The sequence below is a fragment of the Budorcas taxicolor genome, chromosome 3 (genome assembly GCF_023091745.1).
Source record: "Budorcas taxicolor isolate Tak-1 chromosome 3, Takin1.1, whole genome shotgun sequence".
Taxonomy (NCBI): domain Eukaryota; kingdom Metazoa; phylum Chordata; class Mammalia; order Artiodactyla; family Bovidae; genus Budorcas; species Budorcas taxicolor.
Genome location: NC_068912.1, coordinates 43281460 through 43294572, shown reverse-complemented (window position 1 = coordinate 43294572; position 13113 = coordinate 43281460). Strand labels below are relative to the sequence as shown.

The following is a 13113-nucleotide window of genomic DNA, read 5'->3' as shown; positions in this document are numbered from 1 at the left end:
TAATAGAGCAAATAATGAATTCTTGATTCTACCACCAGTCAGCTACATACCTTGGGAAACTGATTTTTTACTGTGAACCTCAGTTTCTTCTTTTTTCTTTCCTATATTTTGACACATTATCTTTTACAAATGAAATATTATATAGAAATCCTATATGCTCATCCTTCTCTCTCCACCTCCATCTCCAGGTGGGGCCTCTGCTCCCTTGGATACCACAGAATCTGCTTGAAAACTGGACCTAGCTAAACTTTCAGGTCCCTTCTGGTTTTCACTATCTTTGATTCTGGCTTGAAATTCTTAAATAGAATTAGTGTGATGCCGAATAAGACTGGGTCAGGCCAAGATCTTAGCATCTGTGAGCAGCCAGATGCTGCTGTCTACAATTTTTTGTGTGTCTGTATTTTATTAAAAACTGCTGTAAATTATTTTTGACATTAGATAAGCAATCTATCAAAATATTGAAACAATTAAAATTACTTTGAATTTCAAATTACTCAACAGTGTAGGTTTCTACTGCCCCTTGATTCACAGTTAAAGTGAAAATTAATTTTTAGAAAGAATCAACATATATATTGTATATTTGCTTTTATTTATGTAGATAACATCATGACTGAACAAGCAACTAAAAGAGCAAAAAATTATAGTCTCAGAAATAATGATAATTTTAACAGAATTGAATATGTAAATACCATAGCTGTCAGGCCTGGGACTATTCTGAGCAACTTTTTTCCCCTCTCTTCTAATGAGAGAATATTTTTTTTTTTGGGCAGCCAAATAATAAAACAGTTCTTGTATGGTTTTCAATGCTTTTATTCCCATCTGAATCTTCATCAGTGCCTTTTTTTCTGATCTCAGAACTAGTCATACCAGGTCACCACTGGCCTGCTTTTGGTCCTGGGACAAACATTATGAAGGATACAGTTCAGTTCAGTTCAGTTCAGTCACTCAGTTGTGTCTGACTCTTTGTGACCCCATGAATTGCAGCACACCAGGCTGCCCTGTCCATCACCAACTCCCGGAGTTCACTCAAACTCAAGTCCATGGAGTCGGTGATGCCATCCAGCCATCTCATCCTCTGTCGTCCCCTTCTCCTGCCCCCAATCCCTCCCAGCATCAGAGTCTTTTCCAATGAGCCAACTCTTTGCATTAGGTGGCCAAAGTACTGGAGTTTCAGCTTTGGCATCAGTCCTTCCAAAGAACACCCAGGACTGATCGCCTTTAGAATGGACTGGCTGGATCTCCTTGCAGTCCAAGGCAAGTTGGAAAAGAGAGTGACTGGATAACAAAGGGGCTTGCAATCCATGTCATTTAAAAAAAGGTTGAAGAAAATGGAGATTTCTATATGGGAAATAGTAAGGAGGAAGAAGTGGCCTAAGGGAGCTGCCTTTGCATTTTTGAAGACTTCTCACGTACAGGTACACGAATAACAAACTGTTTCAGCACAGTCTTAAGGGACAGAATTAGAACTGGAGAGTGATAACCTATTTTGGAACTGCCTCCAGCAGTGAGTTTTCTAGCTCTGCAGGTGCATAAGCATAGGCTGCAGACTGCCCCTCAGGGCGGCAGAGGCAGGATTCAAGCTATGTTTGCAGAGTTGGAATAAACAGTCAAGTTTTCAAACTTGAGACACTTCTATACTTAGTTAAATTTCTAATTATAACATTACTTTCCCTCTCTCCAGTTCAGTGATGTCTGAATTCTCTTAGTACTTTCTTTATATGTGAAACACTGTTCCTTATTGTTAAGATAAAAGTCAGTTCCTAACATTTATATTGAGTGATTGGGAAGTTTTTTCCCATTATCTTCCTCCATAGACTGTGAAATCGTGCCTTTATTATGAAACAACCATTAGGAACTTTGACCTCATGATAATTGAGGGAATAAAGTGTTTTATGATCTCATTAGAACCTTGACATGTATGTGTGCTGTGTGCATACTATTTTGTTCACAATTTTTCTTGTAGGATTTTTAAAATACCATTTAGATTGTGAAGATTTTGGTTTAGAGAGATTTGATTATATGGACAATCACATTATAAAGTCATCAGCTTGAAAAATTTCATTAGAATACTCATTGTAAATATATTAAAGAAAAAATAAACATTTTGAGTTCTTAATTTTAAGAACCTCTATTTGTTTGAGTCATAATTCATTCCTCATGACCAAAATTTCTAAGAGAGTTATAAAAGAAAATGTTTTCATAAATTCATTCTTGAAAATAGCAAGAAATGTTTAATTAAATCTGACTTACCTGAAAGTGTAGATTTAGAGTTCTTTCCATTAGACTATTAACTTAGTAAAATGAAAAGTTTATGCATTGAATGAGAACCAGAGCTGCTTTTTTCTAATGCAATTTTTCTAATACAACACTTGTATGAAAAGTTGTTAGAAATTTTGTTAAGGAATTTAATCTACATGAATTTTACATCATCCAGTTTAGAAACAGATTGCCAGCACTGGATTAATTTAGCTTTTTAAACAAAGTGGGTAAATTTATTGAGATATTCACATATTTTGCTTTTCCATAACTTTCACATATTAAGTCTCAAACTTCAGCAAAATAATATGAACTGGCCGACATGATTGTTGATACTCGATTTGTGGGAATAAATATCAGGGAAAATGCAGACAATTGTTGAATGTGAACAGTACATTTAGAGATACTTCGTTCTTTAGAATTCCATAGCCATGCCAGGGGCCCGTAAAACGAGAAGTGCATCTCAGCAGAGTGGAACACTCTTTAGAATTCATCTTTTCAGGACTTTTTCGGCTTTAAAAACTCTTTCGAGATAGTCTTTACTCAAGACTAGGGGATGACAGGAAGTCGTCTTTACTGAGTCCCCCAGTTTTAAATTTATATGATTCTTGTCTCGAAGATGTGGATGTTAGGGTAGGTTTTTCTTTTTAACTATCTTGCAAGGGCTTGTTTGATTAGAATTACTGAGATGTTCCGAATATCTTTTCTGAATATCCAAGTAATATTGGTTTATCCTTTTTCTGCGGCTGTTCAGCCTGTTGGATAGCCAGCAAAGCTAAGACCAGTAAACTGAGTTTTACTTGTTGGCCTCAGAGCGCTCCTTCAGTCAGTCGTCTCTTCTCTTGCGCGCCCCCTTCCTCCAAGAGGTAAACAAACGACTGCGAAACCAAAGGCTGGCACAAACCCTTTTCTGTTTCTGGAGAAACCATTCAGAGCGCATGCTCTTCCGGCGATGGGTCCGTAGCGCCATTTTCATATCGCAAGGACTGCCCTTTAATTAAGCACGCTGGTAGGACACCCTGCGTTAAAGTTGTTCTAGCTGTTCAAAAAGCCTTACAGAATCAAGTCAAGGGCTTCTTTGAGATGAACCACCCCCAGCGCTTCAGCTAAGGCTGCGTCAAGAAATTCTTTTGTGTTTATTTTTCCCGTGGACATGTGGCCGTCTCCCCATACCTCTGTTCCCTCCCCGCCCCCGAGCTGGTCGCGTTCCTCCGCCCCGCCCACCACGGGGACCAGAGCAGTATTAAGGTTTGGCATTTGTGATGAGCTGCGCCCACAGCGGCGACCCAAATGAGAGGACGTGGGGAACCGGATGGGAACGTTTTACCCCGTGAGAACAAAGCACAAGTTAATTCAGAATCCAGTGTGTCTAGAGGAAACCAATAGGTGTTCTGAGCTAGGAGGTAGGGCTTTTTTTTTTTTTTCTTCAGATTTTATTTCTTATAAAGATAAGAGATCCCTCAGTGGTGGGATGGGCGGTGGTTGAAAGATTAGCTGTAGGTAAGGTGGGGCACCGAGATCCTATATCTATAAGAATGTACGTGTGCACGCGCGCATGCAAGAGTTTGGAACAAGAGTGAGTGGGGTGAGAGAAGTAGAGAATGAGAGAGACAGACGAAAACTCTGGAAGTGGGAAGAAGACTCAGTGGGGTGCAGAAAACGAAGGGGCGCGGGCTCTTTCTTGCCTGAAAAGCTACAGCAGCGCTCTCCGGGACACTCCCAACTCCACCGTTTCATTCATAAGTTTCTGGTCTGGACAGGGCCGCGTATCCCGTACAGCAATTGGTGGACGGCAACAAAGCCTTAGCAACTGGCTCTTAGTGACCTGCGGGGCGCCTGGTAACTGGGGCTCGGGGCCGGCGCGGAGAAAGGAGGTGGGCTGTCCCTTTAAGGGATGGCCGCGGAGCCGTGAAAGTGGAGGGAGCTGAGGGAGGGCGGGGAGGAAGGCCTGGGGGCGGACCCAAGGGGAGGAGGAGGAGGAAGAGTTGCTGCTGAAAGGAGGTGGCGAAGGAGGAGCCGGGAGCAGCTGCTGCCAGCCGGCGGGCACCAGAGTCCTGCCCGCTGCCTCACGAGTAGCCACGGGCGCGATCGGGGCCAGACGTCTCCTCCTCCATGATCACTTTGGGAGCCGGGGGAAGACTTTGCCCGGCCGTGAGAGCTGGTCTGCGTTTCCCAGGCGCGGCGGCGGTGGAGCAGGGGCAGCAGCTGGGTCCGAATCGGAGTGGCCACAGCCCGGGGCGTGTGCGCCCCGCTCGGAGCGTGCTCGGGTTCCCCACGGAATGTCCCCGGGGCGCCCGGCGCGCTGACCCCCCAGCCGCCTCCGCCTTCGGCGCCTGCTGCCTCTCTCGGGCGGGCTCGGTGTTCCGGACTGCAAGCTTCCCGGCTCCTGGGCACTGGGGAAGCCCCCGGGGGCGGGTAACCTCAGCTGGCCACGACCCAGCCCTCCCCCGTGCGTATCTCGCTTAAGATGGCAGCGGAGTCAGGGGAACTAATCGGGGCTTGCGAGTTCATGAAAGGTGAGGAGCAGTCGCCCGGCATCCTCCAACCCTCTGTTGACACCCCAGCTCTTCACTTCTCGCCCCTGTGTCCCAACCACTGTCTCCGGCTTCTTCTGGGGCCCCCAGCGTACTGCAATCGCTGCGCGCGCTCTTATCCCTTTTCCGTACTATCCTTTTCCCCGAGGACCCCCCGCTTCCGGCTTCTCTGTCTTTCTTGCGTCCCTCGTTCCCTCTGCAGCACTTTCGGAAGGCCTCCCAGCTCGGTAAAGAGACCGCACCGTCCTCTGCCGGGCTCCAGCACGCCGCGGCTCGAGGGGATTCTGCTCCAGGGGATCCTTTTAGTTGCCTTTATCCTACTGTTGCTGGATCTCGGTTTTCGGGACACCTCCAACCACACCCCCTGTCTCTCCTCCCTTCCTCTTCTTGAAGTCTCCGGAGCTGTAGGGGAGAATCTCGCTTCTCTCTTCCCCTTCCGCAGAGGTCTGGAGATTTCTGAACCAAACTTGCATCTCCAGTTCAACGGGTACCCTCAGCTTCTTCCTGCTCCCTCTGGCCTGAAACCAGGGAGATCAGGGAGCTTTGCACCCCACTGAGTCCCTCAGTCGGGCCCTCGACTCGCTTCTCTTAACTGGTGTGCTCTCGGATCTCTAGCTTTCCGGGAGAGATCAGGTTTCTGCAAGAATTCCACGTGTTAATGGGTCTTTAAATACCGGGTAGCAGTTGTTATTTTGATCCTAGTGTATTAGCACCCCGCTACCCCACCAGCTTCCCTGCTTCTCATGTTTTCTCCCATCTTTTAAACTTGTCTTTCAGATCGGTTATATTTTGCTACTTTAAGGAATAGACCAAAAAGCACAGTAAATACCCACTATTTCTCCATCGATGAGGAGCTGGTCTATGAAAAGTAAGTTTCTATATGTTTTTTTAATCTCAGCTATTTAACTTGTTGGCTCTTGGGTAAGGAAATGCTATGCACCTTTATGACAGTTTTATTCTCCTTCCCCAGTGGTGCAAGTAACAAATCCAATTTCTTAGGCTCAGAGGCTGGGGAAGAGGTGCAGGGAAAGTTAAGGTAATTTGAACCTGTCATCACCTCATTCCTTTTAGTCCTCTGTCTGTATTAGTTCTTCCTACCACCACAGTAAACTGCAACTGTAGATTCTTAACACCCCCCAGAGCAGGGCCAGGGAGAGGCACCCTCTGTCCTTGCTAGATTCTGTAATACGCATGTGAATCAGTCATAGGGTATTTATTGGAGCACCTACAGAGTACAGGGCAGGGTGTGTATTACAGGTGCTTCAGCTTTACGGTTCACAAGGCTTCTGCTGTATCTCAGGATGTTTTTGTTTGTGCAGCTCATATTTGGAAAGTGGGACACACTTAGCTGTGTCCCAGTCATGTCTGTGAGTAAGATTTTACCTGGGTGGTAAATTGTTGCGTTATTTTATTTGATTGTCCCAAGCGTCACTGCATTATTTTTGCCTTTGAGGAAGTGATATAGGAGTACTGATTTACATTCTTTGGTTACTTTGGCTTTGTGGGATTAGGATTTAAGAGTGAAAGATGCATTTAGGGAATTGTTTTGTGTGAAAGACTGTTGATCTACATGAAAATGATTATAGTATAGTAAACATTTAATTCAAAGAGAGAAGTCTCGATTCAATAAAAGCAACATAATAGTAAGGAATAAGAAGGCTTTGTTGGCTTGATTATGTCCTTTTATTAAAAGAGCTGGTGTTTCAGGGTAGTCAGTATATTCTAACAGAAAATTTAATTTTACTTTTTTGTTGCCTTAACCAAAAGTCCAATTACATGAACATAGTTAAGTGAACTGTATTCATTATAGAAAGTGTCTTAGGACTTGTGCTGTTAAGGGGGATTTTGGGAGTTCTGCCTAAGGATTTGTGAGTACCACCAGGCGTTCGAAGAGTGAGAGTATTCTCGACCATCCAGAGCATATCTTTTCTTTGAGGGAAAACAATCTTTAATTGTCACTTCATCAGAGGGATTCATGAAACTGATGTCTTCAGGACATTTCTCTTACTGGTGCTGGGAGCAGGATGCTGCTTGAATGGCTGAAGCAAAAGTGGGAATGAAAGAGCCCTTTGCTGCTGCTCATGAATGCCCAGAGCTGCTGCAGCAAAGAGGTCTAAATCACTGGTGTCAGATTACAGCTCTGCTCCTAGACAGAATGGAGTACTGCACTGCCTACTCCCTGACCTCAGGTACCTGGATGATGTCACTGCCAGCAGTGTTTCTGGAGTATTCATTCTGTTGGGAACGTGCATTGTTGTCGCTTTCTTTTTCTGTATGTAGAGTTTGGGGACCTCCTGTGAGTCTGAGGGTAGGCACAGTGTATACGCTATTCTGTTCAATTCTTCAGTGATGTGCTGAAGGTTAATATGTCACTGAATTAACCCCAGGCATTAAGGTCTCAGTTGCTTCTTTTGGGATTGCTAGATGATCGATCTAGATCTAACAGGAAATTATGTTTAGTCAACTAAACACAGTGCTCAGTGGTCTGATTCTGATATTTATATATGAGGAAAGATTTTTGTATGATTTTAATGTTAGTATTTTAGGATAGGACTTCAAATCACATTCTTCTTACACTGATTCTACTGTATTTCTGTAAAGAAAGACTTTCTGGAAAGACCATCCAATTTATATTGTGAAATTTTGATGTCATTTGAAACTTTGATAAAGACTTTAGTCTGGGCAGAGTGTGTACATCTTTTTGTTTGAGGTGCCCAAGTACTGTGCCACAGGAGTAGCTATGGTTCTGATCACCCACAACTCCATTTTTTGGTCACCTTCAACATTATACAGGGTTAGATGATATAGTGAATACAATGAAGATGGATACATGTTACCTTCACAGAGTGCCAGAGCTGGAGGGAGAAAGACAGGACTTCAGTGAGAGAGAGAGAAAAGATAACTGCCCTAGATTCACATACACCCCCGGTGCTGGGGGGAATTCACGGCTGGGAGAACACGTTTGGTTGAGGGGTTCAGAAAAGCCTTCATGGAAGAGTTAAGACTGGTTTGCAGAATGGACAGAGATGGGAGAGGAGAGATCCCAGAAGCAGGAATAGCAAGGATGAGGAGGGAGGCTCTAGAATGTCCTCAGGGAATAGTGAGACCTCTGGTTTGCCTGGTGTGTATACAGGTTCAAATGGGGCTGTGTAATCTGAAGCTGAAAGGTCAGCTGGGCAGATTGAGTGCCAGGGTTCCCTTAGTATGCCATGGGACTCTCTTGAGGATTTGGGGGCAGTCCAGGGTATGACTGGTCCTATGCTAACTGCAAATAATGGCACATTTCATAGAGGATTTAAATGCACGCCAGGTGCTCGGTGTTCCACAACTATTTATTTTATTTTCACGTCGGTTTTTAGGCCGTTAACTGTTATTATCCTTAGTGTGCAAATGATGAGAATAAGGAACAGAGAGGTTAGGTAAAAGTAAGAAGTAGCAGACCTGGAATTTGAAATCGAGCCCTCTAGTTCTGGAGTATGTATGTGTGTTCTGTGCTTAGTCGCTCAGTTGTGTTTGACTCTTTGCAACCCTTTGGACTGTAGCCCTCCAGACTCCTCTGTCCGTGGGATTCTCCAGACAAGAATACTGGAGTGGGTTGCCGTTTCCTTCTCCAGGGAATCTTCCTGACCCAGGGACTGAACCCAAGTCTCCTGTGTCTTCTGTGTTGCAGGCAGATCCTTTACCACTGAGCCATCTGGGAAACCCTAGAGTACCTATATCCTCTCTCAAAAAACTAATATGATAGCATCATTTTGGACAGATTAGAGAGGAAGTAGAGCCCGGTTAGAGAAATTCTGAAATGTTCAGGGGGAAGAAATAAATGCCTTGATTAGAACTGGTGGCAATGGTGGTGGAAAGAAGAGCTCTGAATCCATGTGACTTGGCAACAGATCAGGTATGTGGGTTGGTGTGGTGCTGAGGAAAAAGAGGGGTCCAAGACATCTTTTAGACAGCCTGGGTCACAGTAAACCTGCTGAGACCATTGACTGAAACAAGAAGTAGGGCAGAAGAACTGGCTTTTGTGGGGAGAGCAGGCGTTTCTGTATTGGTCAGGTTGGAAGGAGGGAGTTTATGGGATGTGCACATCAGGGTTGGATATCACATAAATTAGAAGTCCTTAAATTCGGAGGTTTTCCTCCAAAAGATGATAAAGCTGTGAGAATGATGTAATTTCTGGGAGACAGAGAAAAATATCAAGGGCTGTATTTCATAGGCATGACCAGGATGAGAGGAACCAAGGGAAAGAGGTAGTAATAAGCAGCCAAAAAGGTGGATCAGTGCTGAAGGAGAGAGAAGAGAGGCGAGAGGAACAGACACAGTGGAATCCATCTTGTCAGCACTGCTTTTAGGACACATTGAATTAGAGAGACCACAGAGGCCTTTGAAGGATGAGTAATATCAGGGTTCTTCTATGACAGATAGCTTATGGTGAGGAAAACCTGGCCTATTATATCAGATTGTAATTCTCTAAGGAAAGGAGAGGGCTTGCCTGGTGGCTCAGCGGTAAAGAATCTGCCTTCAATGCAGAAGCCTCAGGAGACACAGGTTCGATCCTTGGGTTGGGAAGATCCCCTGGAGGAGGGCATGGCAACCCCCTCCAGTATTCTTGCCTGGAGAATTCCATGGACAGAGGAGCCCGGTGGGCCATAGTCCATACTGAACTGACTTAGCATGCCTTCAAGGAAAGGAGAATATTAGTATATGTGATCACACAGAGCCTTATACAGCCCTATATCTGTGTACTTATTTTCAGAATGTGTAAGTGAAATGCTGCCTTTTTGGCTAAATTATCATCCTGGAAATGCAACTATTATTTTTTGAATTAAATAAATCAACAAATATTTAAATAGTAAGGCTTTGTTCCTCTTAAAGGAACTACGGGCAAAATTTCTCCCAGCCAAAATTTTAGAACTGTTTTCAAGCTGACTTTGCCTGTGGGGTTGTTGGAGTGGGGTGCCCGCTGTAGTGATACCCCACACCTCTGAGTTGGATCTGGGAAGGCAGTAAAGGCCCTGACGTTTCTTAATCCTGGTTTGATAGCTACCAGCCCTGACACCTGTCAGGGGAGGAGGCATAGATTGGCAACCCAGACCCACAGGTGCATCCGCTACCCCCACCTGGCAACTGTCCGAGAAGCTAGTGGAGAAGGGTTAACAAAGTGGCCTTACGAGATCCCAACTATCTATTAGAAATGAATTTTCTCTTTGAATTTTAAACAGAAGTTACCACATTAGTATAAAGGCATGAGCAATTTTAGTAAAATATGGTTGACAAGCATATATTTATCCTTGAGTTATGATTTCACAGATCAGAATTAAAATCAGAGTATAAACTACCACACTTGTGGGGAAAATGTAGTCCCCCCCAAAAAGGCAACCTTTTAAAGATTTGTCTGTATTTGATTAAGCTATAAATAATGCACAACTTTCCAGAAAGGCTAGTTCTTTGGTTTTGGAATTGGGCTGTGTAATCCAAATAGGGGCTTACTTTTTATAACTTGGCTCAAATTCCTTTTGGCTCGAAAGTTAACAAAATCAAATATGTTAATTGTTATTACTTTGTGGGCCCCTCCTAACAGTGATGGGTATAGAGTTGAATGTCTATGCATAGAAAGGAGATTGTAGAAGTCTTGTCAATTTTCATTTCTTCTGTTTTCGTGTTTGCAAAGGTACTGAAAATGCAGGAGAGAACTCTTCATGGACATACTCTGGGGACTGCATATTAAGCAGTTTCTGAAATGATGCAAAGAATTTCACCAAATGGTTTAGCATGGAAGAATGAGCAGCCTCTAATGAGGACTAATTAACTAACTTGAAGATTTAAATAATTTAAAATGTCCAATTTTCATTTAAACTTTATTAAAGTAGCCTGATATTAATGCAACTGGGAATTTTGGGATAAATAATTTATAAAAGAATGATTTCTTACATGTAGCTTGTAGCATAGGCTTGAGTTGAAATGTGAGACTAGGACATCTTTAAGAGAAAGACAGAAAAACTTCCCTTGCCCAGAAATATTGTAGAAATAGAAAATTTAGGTTAGATTGAGGTAGGAAGAAACTCTTGTTTTTTCAGTTTTTATTTTGAATTTAACGTGTCACAAGTAGGCTAATGTCACGGAAAGCTGAATACCACCTAAGCATATGAACATACACAGATATACGCAGATATGTGATCTTATATAGAGCCTTGGAAGTGAAGGTTGCTCAGTTGTGTCTGACTCTGTGGCCCATCAGACTCCTCTGTCCATGAAATTCTCCAAGCAAGAGTACTAGAGTGGGTAGCCGTTCCCTTCTCCAGGGGATCTTCCTGACCCAAGGATCGAACCTGAGTCTCCTGCATTGAGTCAGGTTCTTTACCTTCTCAGCCACCAGGGAAGCCCCTGGGCCTAGAGCCTTAGGGCCACCATTTGGTACCTCAAATCTCTGTGATATAGACAGAACAGGAGGTAGAGTTGAATTCAGAGACACATTTCACCAGGAGAATAAAAATAAAATTATAGCAGCAGCTAATATTTATAGTCCCATGACAAGCTAATATTTATAGTCCTATGACAAGCAGTGTTCTTTATATACATTAACTCAATCTTGGGAACAACCCTAGGAGTTAGGTGCTATTATTGTCACCTATCTCTATTGCTTTATAGGTGAGGAAGCTGAGACTCAGAGGGGATTATGTAGATCTGAAGGTCATTGAGCTAGTAAGTTTACCCTGAAGTCATGCTCTCAGTCATGCTTCCAGCAAGTTCCCATTTGTCCTGAGCCTGAGGCTGGTAAAGAGGGTGGAGAACAGCTTTGCCCCTCCCTGGCTCATGTGACCCTTCTAACTTGAGTGGTGATGGCTTTGGCAAGGAATGGGCTGCTGACATTGTGTACACAAATTTCTGTCCAGGCTGTATCTGGGTATGTGTGGTAGTAATTAAAATGTTTTCCCGCAACTCCACTTTTGTGGATATGAATTAGCTTTTTCTCCTTTCAGTGGACTGCCCTGCCTAAAAGAGAGAGAGAAAATAAATTGAGTTAATTATCATTGTATGTTAATAGGAGAGGTGAAAACAAAAGAAGCCCAGTTTTTATAAGCTTATGAAAATTCTTTGCAGGCAGACTGTGAAATGTTCTTGCTGCTTAACTGGTGTCACTTAAGATGTAATGATTTGTGCATGGAATTCTCCTGAAAACTCAGAAAACTCTTTAGCTTTTAAAAGGTAGTATAGGTTTCTACTTTCTTCCCCTTTTCTCCTTTCTCTCATCCTAATCTTGCAGAAATAACAGTTTAGTTCAGGGCCACTTATTCCATTCTGTTTTGAACACAAGAGTTTTAGGCGTGTGCTTATGTATGTGTACCTGTGTATATAACCGGGATTATTACGCTGTGTGCATCATGAGGAGATAGATATCTGTATACATTCACCACTTCCCTGGTGGCTCAGACAGTAAAACTGTCTGCCTACAACTCAGGAGACCCGGGTTTGATCCCTGGGTTGGGAAGATCCCCTGGAGAAGAAAATGGCAACCCACTCTAGTACTCTTGCCTTGAAAATCCCATGGATGGAGGAGCCTGGTAGGCTGCAGTCCATGGGGTCACAAAGAGTGGGACATGACTGAGCGACTTCACTCACTTCACTTATACATTCACCAGTCATTTCTTAATTCTGTGACCCACTAGAGTCAACTTTTATTTTCAGGATACTGATTATTAAATACTTGCTGTTTTGACCTCTTTGGCATCCACAGTGGGGTTGTCAATTTCTGTTCTTCATAAGGACAAATTGTTACTCAGTTCTTTCAGTTTGCTCGAGACAAGCTTGGTGAAAATGCAAAATTTAACTGAGGTGCTGAGGACTCAGTTAAAACTGACAGGGCTAGTCTTAATCAGGAAGCCTGAGAAGGGATTCAAATGGGTTGGAGGAGAGTCCTGTGAGGAGCTGTGTGCCGTCCAAGTTCTTTGTTGGCCAAGTCACCACAGGGCGGCTTCATTATTGTGTTTGAAGTAGATCCCTAAGACATCAGATGTTCTCATTTGTAAGTTCATAAACACATTCCAAAGCCGAAAGTAAATGACTTACACTTAGCCACAGTTAGTGCATCTTTGTGCTTTAAAAGGAAAGAGAGAAAGAAAAAAAGGCTCTTGACATGTTGTTATGGGTAGTGAAAAAAGCATAATTTAAAAGTTGTAGGTGGTTGGAAATAGAGGAAACAGTGCAGTACTGTGGTTGATACTTTGTCCTTCCACTGCAGAGGCACGGGTTTGATCCCTGGCAGAGGAACTAGGATCCCTCATGCCGCATGGCGGGGCCAAAAAAAATAAAAATAAAAAACACCCAC

At 43.5% G+C, this 13113-nt stretch overlaps 1 protein-coding gene across 1 annotated transcript in view; it reads left to right on the top strand.

Moving 5' to 3' along the window:
• Positions 1 to 3568: 3568 nt before the first annotated feature.
• The window catches only part of CDC14A (cell division cycle 14A), a 165321-nt gene continuing 155776 nt past the window's right edge, over positions 3569 to 13113 (top strand). The window contains exons 1-2 of the mRNA XM_052637186.1: positions 3569 to 3659; positions 5568 to 5658. Coding sequence (XP_052493146.1) covers positions 3569 to 3659; positions 5568 to 5658 — 182 coding nt within the window. The remainder of the gene's footprint in view (positions 3660 to 5567; positions 5659 to 13113) is intronic.